Here is a 12,456-nt window from a genome sequence, read left to right on the forward strand (position 1 = left end):
ATATATATATATTCACCTGATCTTGTAAATATCTTTTCTCTAAATTAATGAATTGGAGGTGGCTAGGTTAGAAGTAAGTGTAAAATTACTAAGTAATACTCAAGCTCGACGAAAATGGATTGCAAGGATTTTAAAACAGAAGTTGCTAAGGCAAGGAAAGTTAACAGAATTACATTGTATTGATTAGAACGAAGTATAGAACAGAAGATTTCTGAAAGTGATAGTTAATTTAAAAGCTTAATCCACTGAGGTAAGAATATAATTCCAATTCAAAAATTAACGGTCCTTTTTAGAAGTTATATACCAGCTATGAGAAAGTCGGATCGTCAGAATTTTAGTTTTATCTAGTTTTGCAATCAATGTAATTTACTTGATTCCAACAATAGATTTATCCTTTTTCCTAAATTACCAACATAATGTTTTTCATAATCACTTACTCCTACTTGTATTGCTTTTAAGTAAGTGATCTAATTAAGTAAATATCTGCTACACTGCCCAAACCCATAGGATAGAGACAGTAATTACATGCTATAGCCAGGGGCAGAAGCGTCAATTAGAGGAAGGAATCTTATAACCGACTTTTCCAACAGAATTGGATTTCCCGCCCTGAGAAATTGCTGTTATATATACACACCTGCTGAGACCCCCTTCACGCATATACCACTCGCTCTTCTCGATTCATCTTTTTCACACACACACACTCTTTCTCTCAAGCAATAACAATTAATGGCGATAATCACTCAAAATCTCCTTCTGGTTCTCATTTCTCTGTTCATCTCCGCCGCATCCGCCACTTTCCCCGACTCACTTCCGCCACTAACTCCATCTCCGATGATATCTCCTCACGACCACACTTCTGTCTTCGCCACCGTTCTCTCTTCTCTCGGATTCCAGCAGCTCTCCACCGCAGCAACCGCCGCCAATCTCACCACCACCACCACTCCAATCACCGTCTTTGCTCCCGCCGACTCTTCTCTCATCACTTGTCCTACTTGTTCCCTCCCTCTTCTGCTTCAGGAACACTCTGTTCCTGGCCTTTATCCACTTCACTTCCTCCGCACTTTAGCCTTCGGTACTAAACTCGAAACCCTAGCTCCAAATCGCTGCCTCACTGTCACTTTCTCCACTACTACACGTGACGCGAAGATTTTCATCAACGGCGTTGAAGTCACTCAGCCGGATCTGTTCAATAATGGCTTGATCCTTGTGCATGGCTTACGTGGCTTTGTATCGCACCTCTCACCGCTTTCCTGTAATGTGGAGAGAATGAGTTCACTGTCATTTGATTCGTTTCCTATTCCTAATTCTGTGTCTACAGTGTCCTCTGCATCGCCTTTCTCTATCATGCGCTTCATGCTAAAGGACGCCATTATCAGGTTGCGTAACAGCGGTTACAGTATTGTAGCACTGGCGCTGAGGGTGAAGTACGCTGAGCTTTCTGAGCTTAAGGCGATGACTGTGTTTGCGTTAGACGATGTGTCGATTTTTGCTAGTGGAGGACATGCGTATCTCTCGAATTTTAGGTTTCACGTTGTGCCGAATCGGAGGATTATGGCTGGGGAAATGGTGAGTTTGCCGGCAGGGACAGTGTTGCCGACGATGGACGGCGAGGAGAAATTGGTTGTAACTACTGCTGGCGGAGGAGGCGTGTTAGCTCCAATGAAGGTTAATTACGTGAGAATCGTGAGTTTTGATCTGCTGCATAACAGTAGGATTGTGGTTCATGGAGTGTCGGTTCCATTTCCTCACATGCATCATCTCACCGCTGATCAGAAAAGCTTTGCTGCTCAGATGGAACAGTCACGCGCACACTGTGATGTTTCTGGAAACGGTGGAGTGTGTGACGTCATTCATGATGATTTTGCGCCAGCTGGCATGCGATCAGTGATGGTGAATAATATGGAAGAGCATGAAGGTCTCTGAAGCTTGAGTACTGTTTGTTTGACTAATATCAAAACTATAGAGTAAATAATTGAATTTCACTTGATCATTCTTCTGCTATAGTGCAAGTTACATGAGTATTATTGCTTTTTGTAAAATGAGGTTACAATTCTAATATGAAGAGCACTTGTAGTATGTTTGGCTACTGATTTGTTATTTCCTGTATTTATCTTGCCAATTTTTTCTGCTTTGGGTCCAAATTTAGAACTAGCTAGTATACGACATTTTACCCATATATAATACAGTAAAGCTAGAGATTGTTTAAATGGGATGCTCATTGTTTCAATGGTGTTGAAGAACCAGAAAATGTAAACACAGCAATGATCGATAAAAATGGAGAAGACGTAGAATCCTTCGTATTTTTGGTAAACAGAATTATTATTTGGGTAGAATAAATGTAAAGTTCAAGTTATCTTCTAAACTAATTTCCTTATTTATAATTTAAATGTTAAAAAAAATAAAAACATTTTAGAACTTACTTGTAATAGGCTTTAAAATTACCTAACAGTGTGAAAACAAGTTTATGCCATCGGTGGATACTAGTGTTAATTATTATACTTCTAAACAAGAAATAATTTTAGTCTATCGGTTTTGTTGAATTTTAAGCAGAAAAGGTCATGAGTTCAATTCTACTTCATCACTAACTTTTACCACAGAGGCTCTCTCAAATATTTACAAAAAAGATGTGCTAAGGTTTGAACATTTGACCTCTTAGAGCAAAATCAAGTACATAACCAACAAACCAAGAGACAATTTATGTCAAGTAGTGTCACTTTTTCCTATTTATCTGTTTTCTCACAATATTAACAGATATAATTAATAAAAAAAATCGATGAAGCGGTGTAGCGTGACACCGCTTCGCTAAGTGTGGATCCGCCCCTGGTTACACTCTTAATAGTAATGAACAAAAGCTAGGTGTATTGTGTAATGATTGAGTTTGTACTTGATAGCCTCATTTGTTTGCATTTAATAGTGGTCTGAATTTTAATTATTCAGATCTCATGACATATTAAATATGTTTGTTTTAAGGTAATCTGAATCTTAACCATTTAGAACTTAATTATTAAGTGTATTAATTTTTTTTTCTTTACAACCACTTAATGAGTCTGAATGTGTATGTATGGTTAAGGTCTTACCAACTTATCATTGTTCTTATCCAAGAGATATAATATCTAACACTAGTTAATACGAATAGCGACTTATCCATTGGCATCGGTAATAAGTACATTATTTTTACAACATTCCTTACATTTTACTCTATTTTTTAGGGGTGACAATTTGGGCTCAGATCCATTTGACCCGCTTAATCCGCCCATCAACCTATCTTGACTCAATCCATTTCAACCCATTTAAAATTGGGTTAATTTTTAGCCCAAAGTGATCTATTGCTAAAATATCTTTAAAAATAATTTTCTTTAAGAAAAAAAAAGGCTTATTTGATAATTAAACAATTGATAGAAAAGATTCACATTAATTAAAAAAAAAAAAAGTTGGGCGGGTTGGGCTATGACTCAAATTTTAGCCCTACTTGATCCAACATATCTCAGCCCAAGTTGCCATTTATTGACTCAACCCATTTTAAGTCGTCCAAAATCAGCCCAACCCGGCCATTTGACACCCCTATTTTTTGTTTGGACTAGTCAAAAAAGTTAGCCAAAGATATATATATATAGTAACAAATAACAAAGGATTCGTTTCAGTTTTATCAAGATTTATAATATTTTAAAAATAGAGTCAACTCTCTCAACAAAGCTGGAATAGCTCAGTTGGTTAGAGCGTGTGGCTGTTAACCACAAGGTCGGAGGTTCAAGCCCTCCTTCTAGCGTTTAATATATATCCTTTTCTATTGTCAAATTTTAGTGAGCTATTCCCTCCACTGTAACACACTACTTTGAGTTTCAACAAAATTATAACCAAATCCAAGTGTGAACCTCCACAGTTTCAGACATTAATCTCACCAAACACATACTCTTTTGATAGTTCATTACTTATTATCAACCAAATATCACTGTCCATATCTCCAACCCATCCTAAACCCTCCATCAAAATCACTATTCCCAAAAGGTGATTGTCCACATCCTTTGGCCTTAAATTAGCATTTCTTTAGTTCAAAATTGGAAATTTTCCTTTCCTTTTTCACATATAAAGAAGGGAAATGCGGTCTCAATCTATACAATAGCAATCTGAATGCTAATGAACTTAAACAGTCGACAGAATGCTGATGAACTTAAACAGTCGACAGAATACAAGTGGCACCAACAAGTTAAATACAAGGGAAAGAACAAAATAAAGACATAAAAAATTGCTCCAACTGTAATGCTGAGTTGATGCATTACACGATAGGCTTGCCGAGATACAATTAGTTATTTATTCCTTGAAGCAAAACAGAACAAGATTCCAGCCCTTTCACATTTTCTTGAAAGATGGCGTTGGAGAAGTTGGAGGCTTCAAGTCTTCATACCTGTTCATTGCAAGGAAAGGCAGTACATTCAGTTTGATGGCGCTGCTTAAAGAAGCAAAAGAAGGGACAAACATGGCATGGATTCTGTCATTTTTTCACCCTTCAGGAGAATCGAAGATATCTAAAATATAAATCATTAGCCTTTAAGGCTAGTATCAAATACTACATTGGCGAGTTTGTATAAAGGAAAGAATAAGAAGGCATAAGGAGTCAACTAACGGGGCTCTTGCATGGTAAAAGGTTAAAGAGGTGTTCGTTTTAAAGCATTTGCATGCTTTTCATCCCCTGATTTCTCTACAGTTGGAAGCTGAGTCTTGTCTTTTCGTGACACGGTTAGTGCATTTGGTGATGGCGAAATGGGGTGGGTGGGGTTTGAGGTTATCGTATCTGATCATGGTGTAGCCATAAGATAAGTCAAAATTAGTCAGACCACATAATAACATCAAGAAAAGCAATAGAACGGGGACTATCATGACTCAACATAGAGTATTTTAATCGACTCATTTTTATCTTGTTTTCTATTTTTTTCAGGACAAATATCTGATAGAAAAACTGGACTCAGAGACTGAAAATATATGGTCAAGTTATTGAACAGAAACTTCCACTTATCCCGAAATAGGAAAAAATGAAGGAGATATAGCTGTTATCCTGTTACTATCAAAATTGATGCAGTGGAATCTGTCAAGTTAAAAGCTATCTCTACTTACATAGGGTAGGGAGAGCGAGAAGAAGCTAAACTTGTTGAAGGATCTTCCCCGGCAGAATTGGAAGCGCTACTGATTACCACATCATTGCCTCCAGTAAGTGGTGATGTAACTTCCACTGTTGGTGAGGCTTTCATACCACTTGGTGTTGGAGTTGGGGAGGTTGGTGGCTTTAAATCTTCATAACTGGCAACAAAAGTCAGTCAGTAAATGATTAAATTCTCCAAAGACAATTCCACTTGAAGAAACTTGGCAATCTATAGAAACTAAGGAAGAAGAGACTAGACAAGTAATTCCGACAAGACAAATGCCGCCAGTGAAACAGAAATAAATTGAAGAAATTTGACGGCAAAGTTGTCCAACGTGTCGAAAGAAGGCCTATCGCTACTTACAAAGGGTAGGGAGAGTGACAAAAAGCTACAGTATGCGAAGGATCCTTCTCAGTGGAAATGGTAGTGATGCTAGGTGAGATGTCATTGCCTCCAGCAAGTTGTGATATAGTTTCTGCTGATATTGAGGCTTTCGGACCACTTGGTGTTGGACTCGGAGATGTAGGTGGCTTTAAATCTTCATAACTGTCAAGATTGAATTAGTCAGCAAATAAGCTACTCTATACTTTAGTATTTAATTAGTTGGACTAACTCGAGGAATGACTTAACGCAGTGTATGGAGACAAAGGCCTTGCAGTCAGCAATTCTGCTTTGTTAGAAGTACCATCAACAACAATAGAGGCTACCGTATCGGGTTTCCCATCTTCTGCTCCACTTGCACTAACTAAGCGACCACCGGGAGGATTTGGAGTAGGAGATGTCGGCGGTTTAAGATCTTCATAACTGCAATAATAACAGTAACAATATGCAAGATTTCAGTGACATTCAGTGAATGATTCTGGGATGTCTAGTTATTGCATTTTGTACAAAGTCAACAACAGTGATAATTAAGGAGAAGAGGCTGAAAATGAGCTTACAATGTATAAGGTGAGGAAGGAGTTGTTTTCTTTTTGTCTGTCTGTTGAGTTGTGCTATCCGTTTCAGGGATTGAGCTTTCTGAAGAATTAATTTCGGAAGAAGAAGGTGGTGAATCATTTGCTACCACTGTTGACACTGCTTTTCTCTCTTTGGTCGAACCTGTGCCGATGCTAGGGGTTGGAGTAGGAGATGTTGGTGGCTTTAGATCTTCATAGCTTCCAGAAGAAAAAGAAAGAAAGCATCCAAGTTAATTTGAAGAGGAAACATACACCTAATGGAAAATAATTAAAAATCAAGCTTACGCAGCATATGGAGAGAGTGACGCTGCTGCCTTTAACTTTGTTTCAGCAGGTTCTTTCTCGATCGAGGTGGTTGGGATCTCAGACGTAATACTGCTTGAAGCTGCAGGCTTTTGTAAATCACCAGCTTCCTAGAAATAATCGGTGTAATGAGGTTAAAACAGAAGATTCCTTCCAAAACAAGAAAAATGAAGTAATATTTGATACATATTATTGAATGCCTCAATATCATATTTATGTATAAAAGCCAATTTGGGCAAGTCATTTCTCTGTTTTTCATGAAGAACTAAATGAAATTACCTTGGCTGGTGAAACCTCAACACGTTGGGGAGGAATTTTCGCAAGAAGGTCCTCCATGGGGGTCAATGGTGCTGTTGTTTCTGCAATTACTTCAACCACTTTACAATACGAAAGGCTGCGGTTTTTGGCCATTACCGCCAATAGTTCTGCCACCTGATTTTATCAATCAGAGCTGTCTTAGTTGCTAACTGTAAATTGCTAGCACTTTATGTAAATAAAATTTGTGAGACTTAGCAAATATCTTAATGTCACTAGATCTCGTGCGTGTCACTTATAAATGTTCAAGAAAGTAAATACTGCTTATAAGAGGAGCTACCCCCTAACAGCCTAGTTAAAATGCTGTTGGATGACACTAGAGATAGCAAAATGCATGTGGTTTTTAACTCATAATCGCTCGTCACCCATTTAGCCATTTTGCATCCTTTATGTAACATGCATTTCAGTGCACCAATGGGAATATACACTATGTCCTGTTGGACTACTGTTCTTGTGAAATCTGAACCAAATAAACATTTTACCTTAAGAAGTCAATACATAATTTTAGTTGAGACACAGAAAAATAGAAGAATTAAAGAACTTTTCACTGAGCAGAATATAAAACAGTAGCTAGTGCAAATTATTTATGGAAACTATTATCTATCTCTGAACACAGCAAACCACATCACAAGCCCATTGAATTACACGTTGGAATGTATTTTCAGGTCATGTCAAATTTTGTTAACGCAGATAACATATCACCTTACACTAGAGAGGTATACGCTTGAAGAAGTTCTAATTGACAATAAAGTTTCATAAAAACCTGAAGGTTCGACACTTGACCACCAAATAAAGTATCTTCCTCCGAAAGAGTAATGTTATGAGTTTCTTTGTAAGAATCAGTAGGACGTTCCATTCCTCCAGGTCTCACAATCTGCAGTTGCAGAGTGAAATATGAGCACCATATTGAAGCTCACACAAATTCAGATCACGTGACCTTTTATTTTTCCGATGCATAATACAGAAGAACTCACAGTATAAGGAAGCCCACTTGCAAGCAGTGCCTCTTCTGCTTTCCTTTTCCAAACGAGGACTCCCCAAAATAAACTTCCATACCAGAAGAAAAAGGAGAGTAAATGAACAAATAGAATCATTTTCATATTTAAAGCCAAACACATCTTTTGGGGACTCTCAAGTGAATCAGAAGACCCACAGACTTACTTGAGAATGGCAGCAGGAAAACCGACCTTGTTTGTTCCCAAAGACGTGAGCAAGATAAAGTGGTCAACTTTTGCAACGGTTGCTGCACGGAGAAAGCAATCAAATTTCTATCATACATTTTATGTTAGTTTGAGTAATTTATTGGTGGCACATCTGATTTTTTAGTCAATACCAATTGCTTCTGTATGACCAACTTGTTGGCATAATAATGAGAATGTCGACAACTTAAATCAGAATTGTTTTTACCTGCATCAATAAGGTTCTTAGTGGCCTGGTAATCAATTCGATATGGTCCAGTAACATCAAAGATCTCCTTCTCACTGGCACCAATGCAACATATAACGATTGATGCATTGCCCAGTGCAGGCCGAATCCGATCAATTTTCTCCAAATCGCATTCCACAATTTCAAGCTTCTCTATAGCTGGGCTAAAGACCAAATGTAACATGTGATTTTCCAAAGAAGTACATTTACTCTAAACTGCTAATACCATAACCAGTTACCAGTTGTCCTTTCCACATCAATCTTACCTTTTGCTCCCTCATTCGCAGCATTCTCAAGTTTCATCTGCTCAACACTCTGTAACAAGGAATAATTGATGAATGACAAGGATCTAGAAATACATTAACCAGTAAATTAAATACATTAACCACTAGTCAGAACTTTTACTTTGACAAGCGATTGAGCTCTTTGAGCACTCCGAACTCCAGCTCGAACTTTAAAGCCTAATTTCAAAAGCTCCCTGAAAACGTTGTGGTCTTTCAGCAAAACAGACTTAATAGCAGGTTTATTGGATTTATATAATCTAAAGTCAATGTTGAGAAAAAATACAACCTTACAGTCCGAGAACCAACTTTACCAGTTGCACCGGCAACAAAAACAAGATTTCCATCTTTTGATTTGACATCTTTTGCAGGTTCCAATGAGCTAACTTTTGCTGCACATTCAGATATCCATATAAGTATAACACTACTTAGAAGGTTGCATATTTCTTAAGCACATCTAAACGACAACATACAGAAATGAATAAATTTTTTTCCTTCTAGAGATGGTTCCACAGGGAAATCATCCTTTAAAAGCTCTCCAAAATCATGCTTATAAAAGCTAATAGAAGATCATTCGGAAAAGGAAAAATAATACATCCCAATAATTCATCTATTTGAAGTTTATAAATTGAGGAGTTTCTACCTCTAGATACGCTCGATTATAGAAGATGCCTAATAGGAATAACTTAGCACTCTACTATAAGCATTAAGCTGCTTTTGATTCAGGTACCACTTTCCTGATTGAGACTATCCACCATTTATGAGTTTACCTCATTGCCAGTTCTAGCTAAATTTAGTTATTATCAAACATTTAAATGCTTTCCTTTCCACTGTTAGCAGTAATTAGATGAATGCCGAGCCAAATTACAGAGGGCAAGGAGAAAAAATCTAGAATAAAGGGCAGCCCGGTGCACTAAGCTCCCGCTATGCGCCGGGTCGGGGAAGCGCCGGACCACAAGAGTCTATTGTACGCAGCCTTACCCTGCATTTCTGCAAGAGGTTGTTTCCACGGCTCGAACCCGTGACCTCCTGGTCCATGACAACAACTTTACCGGTTACGCCAAGGCTCCCCTTCAGAAAAAATCTAGAATTTGATTAGTAATTGTAGTTAGTTGACTTCAGAAAAACATTTGAAGCTAAAAATGTGACATGTTTGGAAGGAAATTGATAAAGATTGCAATTTTCCCTTCTAAATTAATATTGCATGCTTGAGAATTAGAGATTTTGGAAATTAAGTCTATCCCACATTACCAACATTAGTTATATTTATCCAGTATGTAGGAATACAAGCAATTACACAAGATAATCAGCTGTAAATTTTTTTAGCCCATACGTAAAACATAAACTATGACTAAAATTGCATTACCTGAAGTCTGAGCTCTGAAACGAAGGCATTTGAGGTTCTTGGAATTTGGGTGGTATCTCTTAGTATTAGTCTGAATCAAAGTAAGAGGCTGTCCACACAAAAATGGCTTCTCCGCTAAACTATTTCGGGGTATATTGCTAGTGATGAGAGACTGTAGGCAGCGCAGTTCCATTGCTGACATTCTTGATTTTGTTGGAAATCAGCAAATTAAAGTGAAAAGAAACTGTTGTAGTTCTGTGTTTAAACGGTTGGCCGGAATAAGCCATGTGGATGTAAAGGTCCCCAATATAAAAGTTCAGGTGATTCTGACCACATAGTGTATATCATAGCAACTTTATAAATAAATTATTATATTATCTATAAAATAATCTTTATTTTTTGTTTAATATTGACTTCTAGAATTAAAAAGATTGGACAGTGCAGGTGTACTTGTTGGGAATAAACCCCCACACAAATAATATTCACGATAATAACAATGGAATAATAATGTAGTGCCGAGATACGATGATCAAGAATAAAAAGAACAACAAGGACACACAGATTTTAACGTGGAAAACCCTTCTGAATAAGGGAAAAACCACGGGTCCGAGAGGAACAAAGTAATCCACTATATTGAGGAATTTTACACTCCGTAGTCCCGAGTAAATACTCCAGGAACCACTATAGACTCAAAAGAAACAACCCTCTTTTGAGATTCTCACCTCACTACAATATCGCTCACACTCTCTTTTTTTCTCACAGACTACACCGCCTGTGAATACCTCACACTGCTCTCTATGCTCTCAGATATAGTTCTCTCTGAGATTGGTGTGTAGATTTGAGAGCCGAAGCTCTCTTCTTATAGTGTTGAGCGCCCAATCTTCCACCAATCAAAACGATTGGCTATTGCAAATTGCTTTGTCTAACGCCTACTATTTTTGAAAATTTGCAGATTTGCAAATCAAATCCGAAATAAGTCATGATGGAATCTGACACTTTTCCTTCCTTTTCTTTTTTTCATTTATAGGGATGGACTCCACAAATCTCCCCTTCCAGACCCATTCACTTGAAGGAGGTAACACCGAACTTCTAGCTTAAGTGCATGTGACTTCTTTGCACAATTCGAACTTGTCTCTTGGTACCACCTTGGCCAGTATATTTGCAGGATTCTCACTTGTAGAAATCTACAAGACTTTTAGAGATTTATTCTCTACTATTTCTCGAATCTAGTGATATCTCACGTCGATGTGTTTGGTCCTTGCATGGTACATGGAGTTCTTGCTAAGGTCTATTGCACTTTGACTGTCACAATAGACGACATACTCCTTTTGCAATCCAAGCTCTTGAAGGAACCGTTTCAACCATATCATCTCCTTGCCATCTTCAGTAGCGGCAATATACTCCGCTTCAGTTGTAGAGAGTGCGACACACTTCTGCAACCTCGGCTGCCATGATATAGCTTCCCCTAAAAATGTAAAGTAATGGATTTTCTATTGTCAATGTCACCTTTCATATCAACATCTGTATAGCCCTTCAAGATTGGATCGGATCCTCCAAAGCACAAACAATCTCCGCGGTACCTCTCAGGTACCTGAGTATCCACTTGACTGCTTCGCCAGGATTTTCAAGAAACCTGCTGACAATACCAATTGCGTGAGCAATATCAAGTCTAGTGCATACCATTGAATACATCAAACTTCTGACGACAGAGGAATAAGGAACTTTAGTCATGCTCTCCTTTTCCTCCATTGTTGTAGGACACATCTTCTTGCTTAACTTAAGATGATTAGCAAGAGGTGTGCTGACTGGATTAACATCTTCATGTTGAAGTATTCCAGTACACGTTCAATGTACTTCTCCTGAGACAGCCATAACTTTTTTCTTGTTCGCTTTCGAACTATCTTCATACCCAGAATTTGTTGTGCTGGGCCCAAGTCCTTCATATCAAATGACTTGGACAAATCTCCCTTCAACTTTGCGATCAACTCCTTGTCTTTTCCTACAATTAACATGTCATTCACATATAACAACAAAATAATAAAATTGTTGTCAGAAAATCTTTTGAAGTATACACACGGATCAGAATATGCCTTTATGTAAGTTTGACTTTTCATGAATGAGTCAACTGTGTTTCCTTCCAGCTACTTTAAATCCTTCTGGCTGCTCCATATAGATCTCCTCTTTCAAATCTCCGTGAAGAAATGCAGTGTTCACGTGCAACTGCTCCACTTCAAGATCTAGGCTAGATGCTAAGCTTAAGATTGTTCGAATAAAAGTTTTTTTGACAACAGTTGAGAAAAATTCGTCAAAATCAATACCTTTCTTTTGTTCGAAGCCTTTTACCACTAATCGAGCTTTGTATCTTACCAGCTTGCCATTTCCATCTTTCTTGAGTTTAAAGACCCATTTGCATTTGAGTGGTCTTTTACCCTTTGGAAGTTCAACCAGCTAGTACGTGCCATTTTTCTGTAGAGATTCCATCGCTTCTTTCATGGCTTTCATCCACTGATTCTTTTCCGGATGGGACAACACCTCCTTAAGACTTTCTGGCTCCCCCTTATCACTGATGAGGTCATACTCTGTGGATGGGTACCTGCATGACTCTACCCTTGGCCATCATGATCTCCTTAGAGGTTGAGGTTGTTCTTTTTCCTGAGTGGGGTACTCCACTTGCTCGACATCATCATCAAGTTGCT

General features: G+C 38.0%; 2 protein-coding genes and 1 non-coding gene across 4 annotated transcripts; 2 read left to right on the forward strand and 1 right to left on the reverse strand.

Moving 5' to 3' along the window:
- LOC109233943 (fasciclin-like arabinogalactan protein 21) lies at positions 634–2,076 on the forward strand. Its single transcript, XM_019399787.1, has one exon. It carries the CDS (start codon positions 727–729, stop codon positions 1,921–1,923), a length of 1,197 nt encoding a protein of 398 aa, XP_019255332.1. The 5' UTR covers positions 634–726; the 3' UTR covers positions 1,924–2,076.
- Positions 3,693–3,766, forward strand: TRNAN-GUU. Its single transcript has one exon. It is a non-coding gene; the product is annotated as a tRNA-Asn (tRNA).
- On the reverse strand, positions 4,083–10,049 carry LOC109233458 (protein TIC 62, chloroplastic). 2 transcript variants are annotated; one of them, XM_019399336.1, is made up of 15 exons: positions 9,782–10,049; positions 8,705–8,807; positions 8,540–8,612; positions 8,401–8,449; positions 8,117–8,293; positions 7,871–7,952; positions 7,684–7,756; positions 7,473–7,583; positions 6,674–6,826; positions 6,377–6,504; positions 6,074–6,289; positions 5,766–5,939; positions 5,499–5,681; positions 5,110–5,292; positions 4,083–4,402 (listed from the first exon to the last, which is right to left on the reverse strand). In XM_019399336.1, exons 1-15 carry the CDS (start codon positions 9,960–9,962, stop codon positions 4,348–4,350), a joined length of 1,941 nt encoding a protein of 646 aa, XP_019254881.1. In that variant the 5' UTR covers positions 9,963–10,049; the 3' UTR covers positions 4,083–4,347. The 2 variants fall into 2 exon arrangements, with proteins under 2 accessions (XP_019254881.1, XP_019254882.1); XM_019399337.1 differs by lacking the exon at positions 9,782–10,049 and adding an exon at positions 9,397–9,435.

This window comes from Nicotiana attenuata, chromosome 10 (assembly GCF_001879085.1).
Source record: "Nicotiana attenuata strain UT chromosome 10, NIATTr2, whole genome shotgun sequence".
In the NCBI taxonomy this organism is placed as follows: Eukaryota; Viridiplantae; Streptophyta; class Magnoliopsida; order Solanales; family Solanaceae; genus Nicotiana; species Nicotiana attenuata.

What these genes read in the sequence shown, in the direction of transcription:
- LOC109233943 (XM_019399787.1), top strand. Translation starts at nt 727, where the DNA reads ATGGCGATAATCACTCAAAATCTCCTTCTGGTTCTCATTTCTCTGTTC.
- LOC109233458 (XM_019399336.1), bottom strand. Translation starts at nt 9,962, where the DNA reads ATGTCAGCAATGGAACTGCGCTGCCTACAGTCTCTCATCACTAGCAAT. An exon ending in GTTGGTTCTCGGACTGTAAG is followed by an intron (nt 8,613 to 8,704) that starts GTTGTATTTTTT and finishes CAACGTTTTCAG; the next exon opens with GGAGCTTTTGAAATTAGGCT. An exon ending in TCTCGCTCTCCCTACCCTAT is followed by an intron (nt 4,403 to 5,109) that starts GTAAGTAGAGAT and finishes TGCAATGAACAG; the next exon opens with GTATGAAGACTTGAAGCCTC.